The following is a 23,136-nucleotide window of genomic DNA, read 5'->3' as shown; positions in this document are numbered from 1 at the left end:
GGGGAGAAGCAATCTTCTCACCGCCGCCCCTTGCTTTAAACAGGTCCGGGGACAGAGGGGAAGGCGCGCGGCGCTTCCCCTCTGTCCCCGGACGGTCTCCATAGGAACGCATTGATTGATTTTCAATGCATTCCTATGGGAAACCGTGCTTCGCAAGACGAAAAACTCGCAAGAAGAAAAAACTTGCGGAACGAATTAATTTTGTCTTGCGAGGCACCACTGTAATTTGTTTTTGTGACTGTGTGGAACCCAGTTCAGCTACTGATTGATTGATTGATTGATTGAAATATATATATATATATATATATATATATATATATATATATATATATAAATGCAGGTTTTGGTGTCTTCGGGTGTCTTCCCATGTAAGAGTCGGGGTGTCTGTGCGACGTTTCGACGAGGTCTCACTCGTCATCTTCAGGCTGGTGCTTTCGGCTTCTTGTTACTGGAACAGAGCAGAGTCTGGTGTTTGAGTTCCTATAAATACTGTTGAGGGGTGTGGTGTATAGCCTCCAACGTTCTGGGCAAAGAGGAAGTTCCTAGATTAGTGTGCCTTTTCTTCTTTTGTTCCTTAATTACTTGGGGGATATCTTGGGTGATTTCATGAGTGATATTCAGAATATCACTGGGTGGGTCGTTAAGTGTAGATTAGTTGCTAAAGCTTTCGTGTCTTGACCTCTTGAGCTTGTGAAGAGTTTTTCTGAGAAGAAGGCTGTGCTGCATTTAGTTGTGCTAAACTGCATTTAGTTGTGCTAAACAGTAGCCAAACTATAGTGGCACCTCCGGATGCTGCACCCCCCTGCAATCCCTACACAGATCTGGCTGGCACAAGGCACAAAACCACAGCTCGCCCCTATACACGAAGCCAAGCCAGAGCACAACTAAATGCAGCACAGCCTTCTTCTCAGAAAAACTCTTCACAAGCTCAAGAGGTCAAGACACGAAAGCTTTAGCAACTAATCTACACTTAACGACCCACCCAGTGATATTCTGAATATCACTCATGAAATCACCCAAGATATCCCCCAAGTAATTAAGGAACAAAAGAAGAAAAGGCACACTAATCTAGGAACTTCCTCTTTGCCCAGAACGTTGGAGGCTATACACCACACCCCTCAACAGTATTTATAGGAACTCAAACACCAGACTCTGCTCTGTTCCAGTAACAAGAAGCCGAAAGCACCAGCCTGAAGATGACGAGTGAGACCTCGTCGAAACGTCGCACAGACACCCCGACTCTTACACGGGAAGACACCCGAAGACACCAAAACCTGCATTCCTGTACCCGTGAAAATCTACGAAAGCATATATATATATATATATATATATATATATGCAGGTTTTGGTGTCTTCGGGTGTCTTCCCGTGTAAGAGTCGGGGTGTCTGTGCGACGTTTCGACGAGGTTTGCAATCCCTACACAGATCCGGCTGGCACAAGGCACAAAACCATAGCTCGCCCCTATACACGAAGCCAAGCCAGAGCACAACTAAATGCAGCACAGCCATCTTCTCAGAAAAACTCTTCACAAGCTCAAGAGGTCAAGACACGAAAGCTTTAGCAACTAATCTACACTTAATGACCCACCCAGTGATATTCTGAATATCACTCATGAAATCACCCAAGATATCCCTCAAGTAATTAAGGAACAAAAGAAGAAAAGGCACACTAATCTAGGAACTTCCTCTTTGCCCAGAACGTTGGAGGCTATACACCACACCCCTCAACAGTATTTATAGGAACTCAAACACCAGACTCTGCTCTGTTCCAGTAACAAGAAGCCGAAAGCACCAGCCTGAAGATGACGAGTGAGACCTCGTCGAAACGTCGCACAGACACCCCGACTCTTACACGGGAAGACACCCGAAGACACCAAAACCTGCATTCCTGTACCCGTGAAAATCTACGAAAGCATATATATATATATATATATATATATAAAAATGACCAGTAGCACCTTAGAGACCAACTAAGTTTGTTCTTGGTATAAGCTTTCGTGTGCATGCATGGACAATTTTTTATATATATTTTGACTGTGTCAGACCAACACGGCTACCCACCTGATTGATTGATTGATTGATTGCGTGACTGCAGAAATGGATAAAAGCCCCCCATCCAAACAATGACTATCATCAGGGTTTAAGAATATTTTTTTAAAAAAATTATCTACAATACTGTCTTATTTATTTTATAGTACAGTACATTGATTATTGCTTTCATTTTATGGATCAATGGTCTCGTTAGATAGTAAAATTCATGTTAAAATGCTGTTTTAGGGGTTGTTTTTAAAAGTCTGGAACAGATTATTCCATTTTGCATTACTTTCTATGGGAAAGAGCGCCTTGGTTTTGGAACGCTTTGGTTTTGGAACGGACTTCCGGAGCGGATTAATTTTGAGAACCAAGGTACCGCTGTACATGATTTTAGCAGGAAGCTGCAGAGCAGCCACCCATTGAAAAGGAAACAGTTTGGCGGCCCCAAGACTTGTGCACACGCAAAACGTATCAAAAGTGGGATCAATAATAATAATAATAATAATAATAATAATAATAATAATAATAATTGATTATTTGTACCCCGCCCATCTGGCTGGGTTTCCCCAGCCACTCTGGGCGGCTTCCATAGAAACCAAAAAACACTAAAATATCATACATTAAAAACTTCCCTGAACAGGGCTGCCTTAAGATGTCTTCTGAATGTCAGGTAGTTGTTTATCATTTTGACATCTGGTGGGAGGGCGTTCCACAGGGCGGGTGCCACTACGGAAAAGGCCCTCTGCCTGGTTCCCTGTAGCTTTGCTTCTCGCAATGAGGGAACCGCCAGAAGGCCCTCGGCGCTGGACCTCAGCATCCGGGCAGAACGATGGGGGTGGAGATGCTCCTTCAGGTATACTGGGCCGAAGCCGTTTAGGGCTTTAAAGGTCAACACCAGCACTTTGAATTGTGATCGGAAACGTACTGGGAGCCAATGTAGGTCTTTCAAGACCGGTGTTATGTGGTCTCGGCGGCCGCCCCCAGTCACCAGTCTAGCTGCCACATTCTGGATTAGCTGTAGTTTCCGAGTCACCTTCAAAGGTAGCCCCACGTAGAGCGCATTGCAGTAGTCCAAGCGGGAGATAACTAGAGCATGCACCACTCTGGCGAGACAGTCTGTGGGCAGGTGGGGTCTCAGCCTGCGTACCAGGTGGAGTTGGTAGACAGCTGCCCTGGATACAGAATTGACCTGCGCCTCCATGGACAGCTGTGAGTCCAAAATGACTCCCAGGCTACGCACCTGGTCCTTCAAGTATTACTGCTCCTTATACTATAATGAGTGCAAATGTCATGGTCCAGAAGTCGGCTTCACCTGCTGAGCAGCAGCCTGAAGGAGCAGAAGGCGAAGTGACTCCACCGGCTGCTGATCAGCCTTCTTGCCCTGATGAGAACCAGCTAGCTCCAGCTTTCTTAATCAGGTTTTCAGCCTCAGCCAGTTCCTGGAAACAACATTCGTTGTTCCTGGCCAGACCTTGCTACTTCTTGTGGCCTTGGACCCTCGGCATTCTTGACCCCTGGATCGCCTGACTATGTGAACTGAGATACTCCTGACCTTAGGATGGGACTGGACCTTGTATATGAACTCTGCCTCTGGGCAAATACCCCCCCCCCGAGACTGGGCTGGTTGGCTGGTTTCTCCCTCCACTGACCTCTGCCATGGCTGGCAGCACAGGGCTACAACAACGAAGTATCACAAATACACAATAAAATTAAGATCTGGCAGGGCCATAACCTACACTCCTAATTAAAAGCAGACGGAAATTGAAAACGTCTTCTGGATCTGCTTCAAAGAGAATAGAGAGGGAGTCAATCTTACATCTTGGCCGAGGGATTTCTGCAGATACGGGGCAACCACTGAGAAGGCCCAGTCTTTCAACCCTGCCATCCTAAGAACATCTTCTGCTGGGGGTCTGCTATGCTGGCCACTTGCTATTGGCCCACTGCTAACCAGAGCCCATCCGTTGCTGCTCCTATAACCATTTCCAGCTACTAAACTCTGTTGTATACAAAATAAATACAGTTAACCAATGACCAAATGGTGTCTGTTGATGGAGGACATGCAACTACGCCGGAAACCAGTCATCCACAGAATCCTCCCATGTGCTGCGGACCATTTTACCACCTAACCAGAAATCTGGGGGAACAGGTCTATTTCTGCTGCCACCCCTTTCCGGCCCCCAGAATGGACTTTTCAGTCTTTGTCACTTGGACAGATCCAAGCTGCAAACAGGATAGAGACAAGCGGGAAATAATGCAGAGCGTCCTCATCCGGGTTCTAGCCAACCAACTAGAAATTCCTCCAGGAAACGGTAAGGGACTCAAACAGGCCATTTCCATTCCTTCCCTCCTGGTGCCAATTTTCTGCTATTGTTTTCCAACTGACACCCTTAGGTGGCTATTGAATGGGACGTGGGTGGCGCTGTGGTCTAAACCAATGAGCCTCTTGGGCTTCCCGATCAGAAGGTTGGCGGTTCGAATCCCTGTGACGGGGTGAGCTCCCATTGCTCTGCCCCAGCTCCTGCCAACCTAGCAGTTCGAAAGCACACCAGTGCAAGTAGATAAATAGGCACTGCTGCGGCGGGAAGGTCAATGGCATTTCAGTGCGCTCTGGTTTCCGTCACTGTGTTCTGTTGCCCCAGAAGCGGTTTAGTCCTGCTGGCCACATGACCCAGAAAGCTGTCTGTGGACAAATGCCGGCTCCCTCGGCCTGAAAGCAAGATGAGCGCTGCAAACCCCTAGTCACCTTTGACTGAACTTAACCATCCAGGGGTTCTTTACCTTTACCTACCTATTGAGCATGCTCCGTTCTTGGTGGATTGTTATAGGTCCCCCTCACTTGTATAAAATGGGATATTGGGTTGTTTGTTTGTATTTTTGCCAATCTCAGGTTGCCCCTCCAGCATGCAGACACCTCTCTAATTTCTCACTCCTTAGAACGTCACTATTTTCATCTGAGAAATGTCAGAGGATATGGAGTTATCCAACCCCCCAAGCCGCCTGAAGGCAATCCTGGATAGGGAAGGTTCTTAAAATGTTTAATGTTTTATTATGTTTCTATATACGTTGGAAGCTGCCCAGAGTGGCTGGGGCAACCCAGTCAGATGCGTAGGAGTATAAATAGTAAAATTATCTGTATGGAATGCGACGTCCCTATTTTCATGGGAGAAATGTCGGAGGGTATGCAACCCCCTCCCCAAGAAAAACAGCCTTATGAGGACGGAGCATGCTCCCTTCTAGACACAGAATATTGACTGATAGTTGGAAAAGAAAAACAGAAAATGGGGGCTGGAATTGAAGAGCGAGGTGGGGTGTTCTGCTAGAGGACAGCATAGCTGACTGGCTTGTCGCCCTCCTGTCAGGTGAGGTTCACTGCAACGTTTTGTTGGAGGTCCCGCTTTCATTGCACATTGTTGCCAGGGCAAATGAAGCATGTCGTGGTTTTGCTCGGCTGATAGCAGTTGGGGCCAGGACACTTGTGTGTAAGGACATGTTTGCTCTCTCCGAACATTAAGAGCAGAACTTGGTGAAGGATCCACTGCCCTTGAACGGCTTCTCTGACACAGAGGTGTCTGCAGTGGGGTATGGGATTACTTCTGAACAATCCAAAGGTGTTAGAGGAGGTAAGGCTTTTGTATCAGTGTTAGAAACTGGGAAATGAAAGCTCAGAGCTATATGGCATCTTAGACCTAGGTTAGGGGCGCAACAACAAAATGTCTGGGTGCACTTTTTTTTAATAGGAATGCAAAGCTGAAAATGAATGAACTGCAGCTAAAATCTTATGTTGATTTTTCACATGGTCTAGTCCTTCCCCTGCCCACCCCTCTAATATCCTTAAGAGGTGTCTTCAGAGAGTAGCTGGAAGTGGGGAGGCAGAAAAAGGTCCTCCTTTCCTTCCACTCCACAGTTTTAATATGAAATCTTAGCTGCAGTACTGCACCCAGAGCTCAGAAACTGTTCGAGCTAATGAAATTACCTATTGCAAAATGTGCCTAGAACAACGAGAGTTTCGAACACAGTTTTATATGTAAAATTGTCAAGGAGCCCCAGGGAATCAGCCCTTACCCAGGGGCTCTTAGCTGCATGGTATACACCTGGGCTGTGGAGTGGGCAGCACTGTGGTCTAAACCACTGAGCCTCTTGGGCTTGTCGATCAGAAGGTCGGCAGTTCGAATCCCCGCAGCAGAGTGAGCTCCCGTTGCTCTGCCCCAGCTTCTGCCAACCTAGCAGTTCAAAAGCACACCAGTGCAAGTAGATAAATAGGTACCGCTGCGGCGGGAAGGTAAATAGCATTTCCGTGCGCTCTGGTTTCCGTCACGGTGTCCCGTTGTGCCAGAAGCGGTTTAGTCATGCTGGCCACATGACCCGGAAAGCTGTCTGTGGGCAAACGCCGGCTCCCTCCGCCTGAAAGAGAGATGAGCGCCACAACCCCGTAGTCGCCTTTGACTGGACTTAACCATTCAGGGGTCCTTTATCTTTTACCTTTATCTATATACCTGGGCTGCTGGCCGCCAACAGGGGATAGCGCCCCCTGCTGATCCACCAGAATTCTCCTCAGTGGCCTCCTGTCCAACTAGCGAGGCATCTAAACTCGGATGAGCTGACAGGATCACAGCCTGAGATGGCAGGGCTTCATTCGATGAGGGTGTTTATGACAGTGTGTCGGAGAGCAGCACGGTGCCCGGGAATGTAGATGTGTTTTAAAAATGACTCTGGAGAGAAGTCGGAAGGAATTGCTGTCTGTTGATGAACTGACCGTAATTCCTCTAGCGTTTTCTCACATACACCGAGTGACGGCTGTGGAATTGGGACTGCACCTTGGGGCAGATTTCAATCAGAATTAGACATATATATATATATATATATATATATATATATATATATATATATGCTTTCGTAGATTTTCACGGGTACAGGAATGCAGGTTTTGGTGTCTTCGGGTGTCTTCCCGTGTAAGAGTCGGGGTGTCTGTGCGACGTTTCGACGAGGTCTCACTTTCTCCTCTGAAGAGAAAGGACCAGAGGAATTACTGAAGGAAATTAGAACAAGCAAGAAAAGATTCTGCCCCTGGGAAAATCTCATGATATCCAATCTCTCATCTGTGGTTCTGCGCTGTCTTCACTGCTCACCATGTTAAGGGTCAAGCAGATGGAAGAAAGAAATGATTAAGTAACAAGAAGCCGAAAGCACCAGCCTGAAGATGACGAGTGAGACCTCGTCGAAACGTCGCACAGACACCCCGACTCTTACACGGGAAGACACCCGAAGACACCAAAACCTGCATATATATATATATATATATATATATATATATATATATATATATATATATTTGGGGGGTATCGAAGGCAGAGGGCAGGGGACGAAAATATAAACATAATAGAAATAGCTAGGGTTGCCATATTTTGAAGAGCAAAAAAAAAAAAAAAAAAAGGACGCTATGACGACTCTCATTTGAAATACAGTGGTACCTCGGGTTAAGAACTTACCATATTTTTTGCACCATAACACTCACTTTTTTCCTCCTAGAAAGTAAGGGGAAATGTCTGTGTGTGTTATGGAGGGAATGCCTACGGGTGGCGGGGGGGATCTGCTGCAGTCGTGAGCAGAGGATCCATGGTTCCCCTTCCTTCCCTCCTCCTTGGTTACAAAGCATGGATCCACATGGATCCTCAGGATTTTTGCATTGGGCTACTCCAAACTCACTGTCAGTTCACATGTCTGTGGCCACAGCATGAACCACAAAAATCATATATCCACTATTTCGTTTAGAATAATTTTTTTATTGTTTTCCTCCTCTAAAAACTACGTGCGTGTTATGGTCTGGTGCGTGTTATAGAGCGAAAAATACGGTAATTCGTTCCGGAGGTCCGTTCTTAACCTGAAACTGTTCTTAACCTGAAGCACCACTTTAGCTAATGGAGCTTCCCCTTGCTGCACAATTTCTGTTCTCATCCTGAAGCAAAGTTCTTAACCCGAGGTACTATTTCTGGGTTAGCGGAGTTTGTAACCCGAAGTGTCTGTAACTTGAAGCATATGTACCACTGTACGCCTACTATATGTAGGCTATAGGAGCTGTGATATATTGCTGAGGGTGGGGGGGGGCAGGAGAAGAGAAGAGGAAAGTCTTCAGCCACCAGTTTTGTCTATTTCTCATCCAGAAAGTATAGCAAGAGACATTTTGGCGATTTTAAAAAAAATCCACCCGGACAGAAATTTTACCCCTGAAAAAGAGGACATGTCCTGGAAAAAGAGGACATATGGCAACCCTAAAAATAGCTGTTGTTGCCATCATCTCCTGTCAGGCAATTTGGCATATGGAAGGGACAGGGGATCTGGGGCCCTGCAGATGTTGCTGGGCCACAACCCCTGACCATTGACCATGCTGGCTGGGGCTGATGGGAGTTGTAGTCTAACAACCTCTGCAGGGCTGCAACTTCCCCATCCCTGGTTAGGGGTCAGGATGCCTGAACTCCAGCCATGACCCTGAAAGGGTTCAGTGAGTGAGTTAAGGAAACCAAAGTGCATCTTCTCTTGAGAATTAATTAGAAGCCCAAAGCTGAAGTGGGTTTGAAGGCCATATCTCAGTGGTTGATCTTTAGGAAGAGGTAAGCAAAGCGATTCTGGATGGTCCAGAGCTTGCATCTTTAGCTGTGTACACACCATTTAATAATAATAATAAAAAAGATTCCTGGGCATTCTGGTTTAAGGGAGCTGGGGATTGCAGCTCTGTGATGGGGTAAACTAGTCCCCAGGATTCTCTAGGGTGTGCGTGCAGCGGCGTAGCGTGGGTTGTCAGCACCCGGGGCAAGGCAAGTAATTTGCACCCCCTAACCCGGGGCAAGGCAAGTAATTTGTGCCCCCTAACCCCAACCTGCCGCCGCTGCCAGCTTCTTCTTGCTGCCTGGTCTGGTCTGGTGTGGTTCTCTCCCGCGCTCAGCGCTGCGCTGGCCGGCCGCTGCACTGTCCCTCCCCCAGATAGTCCCTCGCTCTCTCTCCGCACCGCACGCCTGGCACCCACCCCCTCCACAGTGGGCGGTCACCCAGCGGCTCGGATCGGATTCGCACAGCCAGCACTGCAGTGAGAGTGAGTGAGTGAGCCAGGTAGGGGCAGAGAGCTGCGAGTGCGAGCGCCCCCCCCCCCAGATGTTGTGCCCGGTGCGGCCGGCCCCCCCTGCACCCCCCACGCTACGCCACTGTGTGCGTTAATTATGATGTAAATGTATGGTATGTACAGAGTCCTTGTTTTTACAAAGGGCATAGCGTCACAAAACTGGAGGCGGCAATGAGATATAAAAGGGTGGTTCTGGGCAGCCAAGTCAGAGCAAATCTATTCTTTGCAGTCTTGACAGAGAACCGGTAACTATGCAGGCTCCAGTGATTTTCCCCGCTTCTTTTTCCGTACCTCGGTTTCCACAGCTCTGATTTTTTGGTCCACAAAGCAAGGCTGAGGCCCTTTGGGAAGAAGCTCCTAGTACGGCTGGAACATGCCATTATTAACAAGCGCTTTCTGTCCCGTTATTATACACACACAAACACACATAGCACACACAAATTGGGTGTGTGTGTGTGTGTGTGCGCATTGAGGGTGTGTGTGTGTCTTCTTTGTGAATGATCCAAAGGCATTTAGGCACCACCAAATATCAGAAGTGGTGCTCCAGAAGAGTAAATTGATAACAGCAGTGTTTAAATCTTATGTGTCATTCCATAACATTATCTCTGGTGGCATAAAATTGGTGCACTAAGCCCCAGATGCCGCCTGATATTGCTATTTGTTTGTGACGATGCTGTCCCCATACTGGGGACACCTTTAGTGGCTTGTTCCTGCTTTTTACTCTACTGCACTGTTCCTTATTATTTTTAGGAAGCTTTCTCATGGACAAAACGCTTGAATGTCCTTCTCCCATGTATCCTCATAACAAAGCTGCAAGGGAATGACTTGCCCAAATAAACATCACCGGGAGGAGGGATTTGATCAGGCTTTGGTTTCCCGTATCCAAACCTATGCCTGTGCCCACTGCACCACGCTGCTCAAGCACATGGAGCTAATAGCTCTGATTATGAAAGATACACTACCAAGATTATGACCTAAAATACTGAGAGATGGTGCAGCAGGGTTGCAGTCGGAGCACTAGACCTGGATTCCCAAGAGCTGGGTACTCAGCAATGACGCTCTCCACCCCCATCGCTCAGCCCAGACACTGAGGTCCAGCTCCGAGGGCCTTCTGGCAGTTCCCTCACTGCGAGAAGTGAAGTTACAGGGGGGCCATAGGGCCTTTTTGGTAATGGCGCCCGCCCTGTGGAACGCCCTCCCATCAGATGTCAAGGAAATAAACAACTACAGTGGTACCTCGGGTTACATACACTTCAGGTTACATATGCTCAGGTTACACACTCCACTAAGCCAGAAATAGTGCTTCAGATTAAGAACTTTGCTTCAGGATAAGAACGGAAATCAGGCTCCGGCGGCGCGCTGGCAGCAGGAGGCCCCATTAGCTAAAGTGGTGCTTCAGGTTAAGAAAAGTTTCAGGCTAAGAACGGACCTCCGGAACGAATTAAGTACTTAACCCGAGGTACCACTGTACCTGACTTTTAGAAGACATGTGAAGGCAGCCCTGTTTAGGGAAGTTTTTAATGTTTGACGTTTTATTGCATTTTTAATATTCTGTTGGGAGCCGCCCAGAGTGACTGGGGAAACCCAACCAGATGGGCAGGGTACAAATAATAAATTGTTATTGTTATTTTATTATGATACTCCCTGGGTGACCTTGGTCATGTCCTGTCTCTCACATGGCAGAAGTGAGGATAACATGCGCTGGGTGGGTGGGGATCCCATCTGAATGCCATCCCGAGCTTGCTAGTGAAAGAATGGGATATAGGGGTTTGGGGGGGTTGGACAGAATGGCCAGCTTTTCACACCCTATTTCTGACAGGTGTCTCTGCCTTCAAGACCACTCATCCAAAAGAAGGCAGAACAGATCAAGCTTTCCCCGGTAGTCTTTGCTTCGCACGCACCATCACAGCAGAGCTTTCCAAACTTTTCATGTTGGCGACACAGCAGAGCTTTCCAAACTTTTCATGTTTAGGCACGCATCATTTCGTGCAGCCCGGTAATTCAGTTTTACTAGCAAACCGGAGGTTAAACTAACCACTTTCCAGCCCCGGAAGGAGTGTTCGCATGACAAATCGACACACAGCAGCCGACACACTAACGTGTCGCGACACACGGCTTGGAAAGCTCTGCGTTGCGGTGTTAAAACATTCCAAACGGCACAGAAGCTCGTGGGGCAACCGTACTTATATATTTCCCTGCTTGTTTGTGAGTTCTTAAATGGCAGTGCCTTTGACTTCTTCATGGCTTCTTAAAGACCTCTCCTTGTACAATTTTATTTTTGCACTTTTCTTTAAAAATAAATCCTAGTTGCCAAGTGATTATTGAATCATAGCAAACTCTTCTGTGTTTACCCACACGATTGACACAGCTGGGTGAGCCCCTGACACCCACTCTCCAATTCTATGATTCTATGACACCCATGACCCGGGCAGGGGACCTACTCTGAAGGGCCCGTGGGTGGGTGTTTAATTTCCGTCTTTCCCCTCCAATTAGTTCTGTCAGTGTGGATGCCTGCCAACTGACATGGGTGGGGATCTCAGAGAACTCTGCTGAGACAAGAAGGGTATCTCAACCCCGCCCCCCCCCCCATGCAAGCTTTCTGTGACTGGAAGGGAAAGATGTTTCATTTGCTTAACTCGGAGCAATGAAATCTCCCTTGGGAAATTGCATAGAATTATGGCATTGGAAAGAAGATCCAGATATGAGCCTCTATCTGTCCTTAGAGCCAAGCGAAAGAAGACAGTTCGTTGAGGCATATGCAGAGAGCTCAGACTTGTCTCCCCTCCGACTCATACATCTTGAAGTAGGGGTAAATATTTGCAGGGCAGAGGTTATAATTTCCAGGCAGGTTTGAGCTTTACCTCTGCCCTGATTATTTAAGATTTAAACCACTCCTGACGTCGCCTAATGCCTGCTAAATTCTATGTACTTGAGCCATTCTGGAAGTGTTATGTGTAGACTCCGTAAGCGAGTCTTGGCAAAAAAGAGCGGAGGGGGGAGCCTAAAAACACACACACACAAAGCTCAGAGAAGGATAGAAGCCAAGAACATGTCCCCCCGGTGTGGGATTTGGGACTGACTAAGTGATGGATATTGAGAGCGACTGGCCAGGAAAGGCAAGAACCAGTTTGATCTACTTGGGAACGCTCCAGGGTCTTACTACAAGGAGCCGCTGCCCTGTGTCTCCCAGATCAAACAGTTTCAAGAAGGAGTAGCAGCCTGGCCCTTTCCAAAATGCCGCGTGTGTTTGTGTGTGTGTGTTTCAATTTTTACACCCTGCCAAAGGCATGGGAATTCCAAATCCTATGCTGCCCCAAAGTCTACTGGTCTCATTTCTGTGCCTCTTATCTCCTAGGGAGCTCCTTTTGGACGTTAGTGTATAGTGCAATGGTTAGTGGGTCCAGCTAAGGCCTGGGAGCGCAGGGTTCGAATCTCCACCTGGCCATGAAGCTCACTGGCCCACCTTGGGCCAGTCAGTGCCTCTCAGCCTAACTTATCTCACAAGGCTGGATGTGGGGATTAAAAGAGGGGCAGAACCTCCAGCTCCTTGGAGGAAAAAGATGAGACATAAAAGCAGTCTATGTATGTATGTTTGTACTGAGGAAGAATGAAATGGGCAATGAGAGTTAGATGGGAGGGCTGAAAAAATGCTAGTTTTCAATAACTGCATTATTATTTTTAATAGCTAAGATGAAAAAGGTAAAGGACCCCTGGATGGTTACGTCCAGTCAAAGGCGACTATGGGGTGTGGCGCTCATCTCGCTTTCAGGCTGAGGGAGCCGGCGTTTGTCCACAGACAGCTTTCCAGGTCATGTGGCCAGCATGACTAAACCGCTTCTGGCACACAGAGGACTGTGACGAGTGCCAGAGCACACAGAAAAGCCATTTGCCTTCCCACCGCAGTGGTACCTATTTATCTACTTGTGCAGGTGTGCTTTTGAATTGCTAGGTTGGCAGGAGCTGGGACAGAGGAACAGGAGCTCACCCTGTTGCAAGGATTCGAACCACTGACCTTCCAATCAGCAAGCCTAAGAGGCTTAGTGGTTTAGACCACAGCGCCACCCACATCCCTAGCTAACATGAACACAATGCCAGGCCACTAGTCCACGTGGCTCAGTATTTTCCTCACTGGCTGGCAGTTCTCAGGTTCTGCTTACGGGCATTTACACATCTGACTGGCCACTTTGAGAACAGGATGCTGGACTTGATGGGCTGCCGGCCTGATCCAGCAGGTTCTTTTTAGTAGATCTCCAGGGTTTCAGACAGGAATCCCCATCCCACCCCCTGCCAATTCTGCCGCAAGCCATTCCTGGGGATGCCAGGGATAGAACCTTCTGCAGGCAAAGCCGGCACTCTCCTACAAATCCCCCATTAATTTCTGGTGAGAACCCAGGATAGGGCCCCAGCTTGCCTAGGTGCCATGCCGTTCCCTCTACCCTTTGAAACCTTGGCCCCTTTGCTCCAGATATTAGTAATAATATTTATTATTATTATTATTTATACCCCGCCCATGTGGCTGGGTTTTCCCAGCAACTCTGGGCGGCTCCCAACAGAATATTAAAACATGATAAAACATCAAACATTAAAGGTAAAGGTAAAAGGACCCCTGACCGTTAGGTCCAGTCGTGGCCGACTCTGGGGTTGCGGCGCTCATCTCGCTTTATTGGCCGAGGGAGCCGGCGTACAGCTTCCGGGTCATGTGGCCAGCATGACTAAGCCGCTTCTGGCGAACCAGAGCAGCGCACGGAAACACCGTTTACCTTCCCGCCGGAGTGGTACCTATTTATCTACTTGCACTTTGAGGTGCTTTCGAACTGCTAGGTTGGCAGGAGCAGGGACCGAGCAACAGGAGCTCACCCCGTCGCGGGGATTCAAACCGCCGACCTTCCGATCGGCAAGCCCTAGGCTCTGGTTTAAAACAGGGCTGCCTTCAGATGTCTCCTAAAAGTCTGATAGTTGTTTATTTCCTTGACATTTAATGGGAGGGTGTTCCACAGGGCGGGCGCTACTACCGAGAAGGCCTGGCTTCTTGGACCAGCAGGGAGAAAAAGCACGTTGTTGTACCTATGATCAAAAGCAGGTTTTTGTGTGTGTGTCATTTTTGTATTTACAAGTTATTACGGGCTCAAGCTGCAACAAACATTTGGGGACTGAATGAAAGCAAACCCTGCTTGGCGTTTAAGCCCTAGTTGGCTTTGCGCTGTGAGTGGGATAGACTGCCACTGAACTCGGAGAGCCACACAAGGAAAAGGGCCGATCGAATGTGCTTTGGCTTGGCACCTGCGCAAGAACGTTTCGGGTCAGGCAGGGCCAATGTGGTGCCCTGCATACAGTGCTCCCATCCTCCCCGACGAACCGTTATCATGCTTGGGGCTGATGGGACATGGAGTCCAAGAACATTTGAAGAGAGCGGTTTGTTGGCCACCCGTCTTTCAGACGCTCAGGTCTCAGATGCGCAGGGTCTTGTTGCATCTCTCCATATTACAGCCGTGTAGCCCCCTCCCCACTTGTGCTTACGTTGCTGCTCGATTTATTGCCACAGTTATACATAAATCTTACAGTGATTTTTCTATTTTAATACCCTGGCTTTTTTATTTTTTATTTTTTAAAAAGCTACATAAATTTGAGAAAAGAGTAGGAGGAAGGGTAGCGATGGGGAAGGAAAAAAGACTGTTTTATTAGTCTGGGATCAGAGGTAAAGACAGGGGTATCGCTCGCCCCTGATCTCAATTGACAGGAGGCATTTTGGTATTAAAACTCAAATAAAAAAAGAGAGAGGTCCTTGCTGACAAATTGACTGCAAACAGGTCTCCAGGGACGAATTGACTGAACCAATATTACCAGTTGCCATGTCAGTTTCTATCCTCCCCGCTATTTATTATTTAATAAACAGGCAATTGTTCCTCTTCACCAAGCACAAATTGTGAAGGTGTCGAAATCTATTTAAAATCTTCCTGGGAAAAAAACACTTATTAACCCTTCCATCTCAGCGTTCATTTTCTTATTACAGGGTGTTGTTTTTGTGTAATTTTAAGGAGGGAAAATCTTTATTCTAAGCTGGTGGGAGGGAAGAAGGGGGGGTGTAAAAAAGCCCATGAAGCATAAATCATGCTCAGCATTACTTAGGTCTTTAGATGTTTTCTTGTATCACTTGTGGGTGAGGCGGAGGTGGAGATTTGCCTTGATGTAAATTGACATTCAGATCAATAGAGCCACGCCATTATAAATTTCCCCCCCTCACACCAATCAGGGGAAAAACTCCAAATTTATCCTTAGTGGCACTTTTGATATCCAAATATTGCTAGAAATTAATTGATTTTTTTATTTTTATTATTTTTGCAAGGGAGACAGAACCGTGATATTAATGTTGAAATTATCGAAGGCCTGCCTGGGTGAAATTGACTGTGCTCTACATTTTTTTTTTTTTTTAAAAGAAGTGACTGAAATCAATGAACAGGCTGAGGGGGCGACTGGCACTCTCCCTAATATATTTCTGCAGGGAGGAAAGTGGGGTGAGATTAATTCGGCTGCAGAATCTCCCTACCCCACCCGCCAAAACTAAAAATAGATCATTTCAATCACTTCTATGAGGAAACTGTCAAATACCTGGAAAGTATGTTTTAGTTTAGAAAAGCAACGGAATATGAAACGGTCAGCGCTGGGCTTTCTTAAAAGTGTGGAGACAACAAACTCCTAGTAGGCGCATGGACAACAGCCTAGCTCCCTGGCACTGGGGCCAATTCTGACTTGTGCTTCGAGATGCCCTGAGGCTACTCTATACATTACAGCAGTGGTTTTGAACCTGGGTGCCGTGGCACCCTGGGGTGCCTTGAATGATGGTCAAGGGTGCCATGGGAAACACCATCCTCTGTCCCTCTTTCCTTCTTTCCCTCCTCTGATGCCCTCTTGCATCTCTGCCTCCCAAAGGCTGGCACAACTGTTTGTTGCAGCAGCAGCCCTGGCTACAAGTTCCTCAGGCGAATGGTGCCTCTGGGGCTGGCCAGGGGGTGCTTCCCAGGCCCCTGTGGGGCAGTGTGAGGAGGCACTTCTCTTTGGGGCAGCTCAGAGACCAGGGGCAGCAGCTGCAACTGCCCAGAGGACTCCCAAGGAGAAGGGAGAGGAGGCTGAGGGAACACTTCACAAAAGAGGGTGTTCAAAAAGCGGTTGGGGGCTGCCGGCTCTGCAGGCAAGGGGTGGCATATAACTGGGCTCCTGAGCCCCACAGGGGTGCCGCAGAAAGAACGTTGGTCAAGGGAACGGTGGACTCCAAAAGGTTGAAAACCTCTGCATTACAGGTTGAGTGTGTGCGTTCACTGTCTGGTTCAAAGCAACTATGTTTGCTGCTCCAAAGTCACACTGTGTACACTCCTAACCCATAATGTATGAAACAGTCCCGTGCCCCCCATTTCTCATGTGGATTTATTTAATTATTTAAAAAAACAATGTGCAGGGCAGTAAAAACAGACGCTTACTGAGTTTGGCTGGTCCAGAATTTTGAACAGCAGGGTTATATATCTGGCGATTCAAGGATCTTTTGCCGACGCAAAACTCTCTCTGTGTGTACATGCAATCGATGCGTGTGCATTCACATTTAACGCTAGTGTCTCCTATAGTCTTTTTTGTTTTTTTGCTTGAACTCGGCTAGCATATGTAAATACGCCTATTGATTCTGTGGAGATGACAGATCCCCTTCTCCTGAGAGGTTGCTTTCATTAGTTCAGGGATGTGGGGGCTCGCTGAAGGAGAACGGGGATGTGTTTAAAAAATTCAGCTCAATTGCTTGTTTATCTTCAATAAATGGAAAGCATTGAAAATGAGACTCGAGTGTAACTTCGCCTGTTTAATAATGTGGTGTCTGTCCTAGTTGCGGAGTTGTGTGTGTGTGTGTGTGTGTGTGTGTTTTTACTTTTTATTTTTTTTTTTTGGGGGGGAGTCCTCTCCTGGCAGATGGCTTCTGGATCTTGCCTTTTGGACTCACAAAAGCTCATTCAGTAAACAGATGCACACACCCCTTTAAAAACAACTAAATAAGATGTGCTTCTTGAAAACTTTGCACCTGCCTGCAGCTCAGGATTGCTAATAAATATAAAGATGTGGCAGAGGTCATGGAAGTGAGTTTATTGAAATCTAGCTGAAGAAGAAAGACGAAAGGGACTTTTGATGGACAGAAAGACATATAGATGAAGGGAAATGAACTTGAAGTCCTATAACATGTGAGAAGATATTGAAGTGTTATTGGACTGCATTTGGGATGGAGTTGGTTTATTTAAAAAATAAGTAGCTCTGCTTCTCTTTCAGATTCATATAACCCCATGGCGTAGCAAAATGCTCTCTTTTAATTTGAACATCTTACATGCAGTTCATGTAAAACCAAATCATTATGTTCACATGGATGTGTAACTAGAATGTGTTACCAAGTTTTGTTTTAATAATTTATAGTTATGAGTACAGAAAAATGTGCATGTAGAAGGGATTTGCAAGTATATATATGTAATATAATGCAGATAACTGGTATAGAAAAGTGTTAATTGTTGTATGTTATTCACTGCTAAAAGTGAAATTGAAGCTAGATTGTGAGTCACAATTCTTTATGTATAGGATAAAATAGAATACACACTCCCTGCAACAATTCTACATAACTGAATAAATCTTAATTGTAAAGCACAAAATTGATGTATATGATCACAATCAATTAGTATTTAATATGCATATATGTGTTTTGTAATTTATGTAGTTTAGGTAATAAAATAATTAGTGTTTAGCAATATAGCAATACATATTGGGCACAATTTACACTATGTTCACATTTCCATGTATATATCATTTTTTAAGTAGCTTAGATAGACAAACACCATATTTCTTAATAGAGATGCACAGTGGGCAATTTTTAAAGCTATTTAAATACCCATGCAGTTATTCTAAATATCTTGTTTGACATACAATTTATAGATGTAGGCACACAACTTTAGCAAATGTGTGTGTGTATAAAATAAGCAATTTCTGTAACATTCCATAAACCGGAAGATTATCTTACATCTACTGACTTTCTTACAGACTAATAAGGTCCATTCACACAATTTTCAAGCATTCAATAGGCTCCAGTTTCTCTCTGATCAATGCAAATCCTATTAAACTTCACTAACTAGATGCACCGTATTTAGGAGAATGCATGTTTGTCTATGCACTGGATGTGATGTTTGTTGCGCAAAGTTTAGATTTCATGATTCTGTTTAAGCTGGCAGGAAATATTCGTTTAGTTATGGCATTTTTAAGTAGTTTCACACTGAATCAATGTAAGCAGCATTTCTAAATAGAAAGTAGAACCCTGCCCTATATATGTGTATAAAGAAAATGTGGAAATCACTCATTTCCTTTAAGTTTGCTCCGATCCTTTATGAAATGAGAACCTCTTCTCATTTTGGAATAATGAATAAAATTGCTTTCTGCACAGTGTACTGCTTTATATTTTATCATATATTAAACCCTCCCTTCAAATTTTTTTAAAAAGCTAAGCACCCCAAAGCATGGAGAGAGGAGAAAAGAGGAAGCAGGTTTGACCCCAAAACAGCTTCCTATTTAAGGTGATTTTTAAAGTCGATAGAGAGTTATCCTGGATTGCAAATCCGAATATTGTAGCATTTTGTGTGGTGTTGTCTGTGGGAAAAGGGACGTCAAGGAAAACTCAGTGGGACTATGTGTCAGATAGATATTCATTTGTTAAGCCTCCCCCCCAACTCTTAATATAAATGCCTATTTATAAAGACAGGGTTATTTTCAGTACTCTGTAGCTCCTCTGATTAATAAAACGTGTAGAGCTTTGTAAGACCGATATACTTGTGTTGTTTAATTAATAGAAAGCCTGCCTGGGAAGAAGTAAGCACACATCATTTGCAGGAAAGCAATTTCTTACTAAAAACTACTCTGAAGTTAAGAAGAATTATCACATACACCCTGCTAACTTTGGGTTCAGGCCGGGTAGGATGTTCTCCTGATCTTTGTGACAAATCCCTTATTCGATCCCCATAACTGAAACGCGCTGTGTTTGGAGTGTACGGTGAGGTTTCCGCACATGAAGTACATGCCGGCTTTGACTACATAGCAGATGGTACCTGATCGTGGTCAAGGAGCAGAAGCCACAGGGCAAAAGAACTTTTAAAAGGTGAGTGGGTGGAGTCGGTGTGAAAGATGGGGAGGAGCTAATGAGAGTGGGTGTGGTTAGCACTTGGCCTGGGAGGGGCCAGGTGTGGGAGCAGGTAGCATTGGGAGTGGGCAGGTAGGTGTATTTGGCATGAGGAGGAGGACACACAAATCAGAGGGGCTACAGGTGAAGTGGAACTGGGATGCTGAGGCTATTGATGGAGGGGTCATGGGAGGATGCAATAGGCTTTGTTTGTAGGCACAACAGGGAGAGTCAGAGAGCATGGCACACAGAGAGTGGTAAGCAGTGGCGTAGCGTGGGGGGTGCAGGGGGGGCCGGCCACACCGGGCGCAACATCTGGGGGTTAGGGTTAGGGGGCGCAAATCCACAGGTTAGGGGGCGCAAATTACTTGCCTTGCCCCGGGTGCTGACAACCCACGCTACGCCACTGGTGGTAAGCGAGACAGAGGGGGCACAGAGGATGACCCAGGAAGGAAAAGTTCATAGGGTTAGAGTGTCACCTTACCTGCCCGTTCTTCATCAGGTCTGCCCACATGCTGGTGCCGTCCCCGCCCCGCATCAGGACATGGTAGGTGAAGAAATAGATGCCGGGCAGAGGGCAGGTGAACTTGCCACTTGACGGCTCGTAGTAGTTCCCCACATTGGTCACCACGTCATCGAAGCGCAAGATCTCATACCCTTCGTGCGGCTTCCGCAGTCCTGCATAAAAGGCAATCTTAGGGCTGTAGAAAGATGGGATATATCCCCCAGGCCCTGGGCCGGGCGGGCCTGGAGGGCCAGGCCTCCCTGGCTCCCCGGCTGGACCTCTGGGCCCAGGTGGCCCCGGAGGGCCCGGCGGCCCACGAATCCCCGACTTGCCCTTTCTCCCCTGGTCTCCTTTCCCTCCGGACACGTGTGGCGGCGGCGAGATGACGGCCAACTCCTGGCTTGCCTCTGCCGAAGCCGCCCCATGGGTTTGGGGCGTGTAGGGGTCGCAGACCATGCGGCAGCTGCCCAACATCTCGTAGTGCGAAGTGGTCTTGGAGCTGTGGACCAGCAAAGGGATGGCCACCAGGAGTACCAGCACCATGGCCACCCCGATGGCGGCCCCGATGACCCTTTTCTTGCGGCTCAGCCTGGAGGCGGCCAGGGTTAAGAAGTCGTCTTCGCTTTTGGAGGTAATGGTGGAAGTTTCTCTGGAGTCGAGAACCACCCGGACGGAAGTCCCCACCTTAGCGTCCTTGGAGTGAGGAAGGGGAGGAGGACGGCGGTGCTCCACTTCGACGGCCTCCCCTTCCAAAAGGGGCACTTGTTGACTGGCAAGGCAAACCCACGTTGCTCGGCTGCGCTGCTTTCCTTCTTGTCTCTTTCCTCCACGAGAGACTTGCTTCCGTTTACAGTAGACTCTTTGGCTCAATCACACTTCATTGGGAACGGCGGCGGCAGCAGCAGCAGGAGATGCTTTAGGGATGGAGATGGCTAGGGGAAAACAAGTGTGTTTGTGAGTGTGTGTGAGAGTGTGTGCATGCATGAATATGTATGTATATATATTTGCCTTCCTTTCTCTTCTCCACTTGAGAACTCAGCTGGTGACCGGGTAGCAGCTCCAGGCTCCTGGTGCCAGATCATATGGCCATCAACGGGAAAACCAGAGGGAGAGAGAGAAAGAGAGAGAGAGAGAGGGAGGTTTCTCAACCACCAGTTCACCCAGCACCCCTCCCTACCACATGCAAAGCCTTTTCCACAAACTCAAGAAGAGATCAGACTGAGCTGCCCAAGATGCAAAAAGTAGCTTCAAGCCAACCAGAGCGACCTCTGCTGCTTCACAGAGGAGGCGAGGCTCAGCCACTGAGCGAGATCTGCCTGGAGCCTGGAAGTGTCTCATCCCATCCATAGCAGCCTGGGCTTCTGCTCGCATTTGCATGAGCCAGGGGCGGATTGTCAGGAACGTGGGGGGCCGGAGGCCTCCATCCTCAGGTGCTGCTGGTGGGGATCCATGTGGACAAACATCACTGTCATCTCCCTGTAAGGAACAAAAGGAGCTCTCAGAGAGGTGCACACACCGTCATTTGCCTTGTTTTGGGGGGCACTTGCATCGCCGTGGAATGACTGATGCTGTGTCCCTCCTCCTCCTCCTCACACCCATTCCATCTCCTGGACCGGGCTCACTGCCTGCATCCCGCAGCCCCGCTGGCATCTAGAGTCATGTTTAAGGATGTGTTTTATATGCCGGGGTTGTATCATTTCCCCCATGCAATTAAGTGCTTTACCTTTGTGCCTTCTTTTGCCTCTCTCGGCGGAGATTGATTAACAGCTGACAGATCCAGCAGGAATCTCCTAGAGGGGCTGCAAGCCATCACATTCATTAATTAATCAATTATTCCCCCCCTCTCCCCAAACACCCATCACACACACCAGAGAGAGAGAGAGAGAGAGAGAGAGAGAGAGAGAGAGAGAGAGAGATGCCGTTTTAACTAATGGTTCATTTTTTTTGAGGCGGCACAGAGAGCAGAGTTGGGGGGGGGGAGAGAAAGAGGCATATTAGGAACTTATAGGTAGATATTGATGGAAACGATATAGACAGGTGTGGGAGAGAGAGAGGGTGTGTGCGCGTCTCTGTGTGCGCGGCATTGCTGGTACATGTTTGTGTAAGGTAAAATAGTGCACATTAAGATGTGCACAGAAGAAAGATGTGTGAGTAATTTAAGGAGTGTGCATATAAAAGAGAAGATAGCATTTGTCATGTACATGTGTAAATATAAAATGATACTTTTTTAAAAAAACATTATTTATGCTTTTCAGGTTTATACATTTCACTATTTACAGTCATCTTAACATTTCAAAACTTGACTTCCTTCCCCCTCTTTCTGCAGTTGCTTAAATTTATTTTCTTTAATATCTTCTGCATATCCAAGTTAACTTAATTTACTCATTTATTCGTCTACTTTAAATATATACTCTCATGAAACTGCAGGTTATTACAATAATCCTGCTTATGTTTTTATCTGTTTGCAATTTATCTGTACATATTCAATAAACCATTTCCATTCTTTTATAAAAAGTTTGTTATCTTGATTTCTTATTCTTCCAGTAAGATTCGCCATTTCTGCATATTCTATAAGGTTTTGTATACGTTCTTCCTTTGCTGGGACCTCTGCTTCTTTCCACGCATATAGGCAATCAGTTGAGAGATACATGCACGCTTTAAGCATGTGAGTTCTGCCTGTATCATGTATGGGTGATGTAGGAAAGGTGGAGTTTTATACATGAACAGAAAACACAGATTTGAACGAGAGAGGAGGGTGTAAGTACAATGCACACACACACGCACACACAAACACACATCTGTGTGTGGGAAAACAGAAATGGGTCGTATTTAAGACGACGCTTTCCCCCCACTGATTGCAAGAGATTTTGGATCAGGCTTCTATGGCGGGAAAATGATTGATTGAAGACATATCGTGCAAAAAGGGCCAAATTCATTTCACCTTTCGTCAAGAAGCTGTGCTATGATTATGATTATGCTGTTATGTATATATGATGCATCCCTTTTTCTCCTCGAAGGTGCTTGTCTGTAAGACAGGATCATGCAAGTTTCTCAGTGCTGATGTGGCCAGTTCCTTAGCTTCCGTGGGTGAGCAAAAAAAGAAAAAAAAGAAGAAAAAAGGTAAAGGACCCCTGGACGGTTAAGTCCCGTCCGAGGCGACTATGGGGTTGCGGCGTTCATCTTGCTTTCAAGCCGAGGGAGCTGGCGTTTGTCCACAGACAGCTTTCCGGATTATGTGGCCAGCATGACTAAACCACTTGTGGCACAACGGGACACCGTGAAGCGTGCCAGAGCACACAGAAATGC

General features: G+C 46.8%; 1 protein-coding gene across 1 annotated transcript in view; it reads right to left on the bottom strand.

Moving 5' to 3' along the window:
- Positions 1-21,086, bottom strand: part of C1QL4 (complement C1q like 4) — a 40,729-nt gene extending 19,643 nt beyond the window's left edge. Inside the window, exon 1 of the mRNA XM_082212874.1 lies at positions 19,810-21,086. Coding sequence (XP_082069000.1) covers positions 19,810-20,373 — 564 coding nt within the window. The 5' untranslated portion in view covers positions 20,374-21,086. The remainder of the gene's footprint in view (positions 1-19,809) is intronic.
- Positions 21,087-23,136: the final 2,050 nt, after the last annotated feature.

The sequence above is a fragment of the Podarcis vaucheri genome (genome assembly GCF_965113315.1).
Source record: "Podarcis vaucheri genome assembly, chromosome: 2".
NCBI classification, from domain to species: domain Eukaryota; kingdom Metazoa; phylum Chordata; class Lepidosauria; order Squamata; family Lacertidae; genus Podarcis; species Podarcis vaucheri.
The sequence above is the reverse complement of the archived record's forward strand: the minus strand, read 5'-3'. Positions and strand labels throughout refer to the sequence as shown.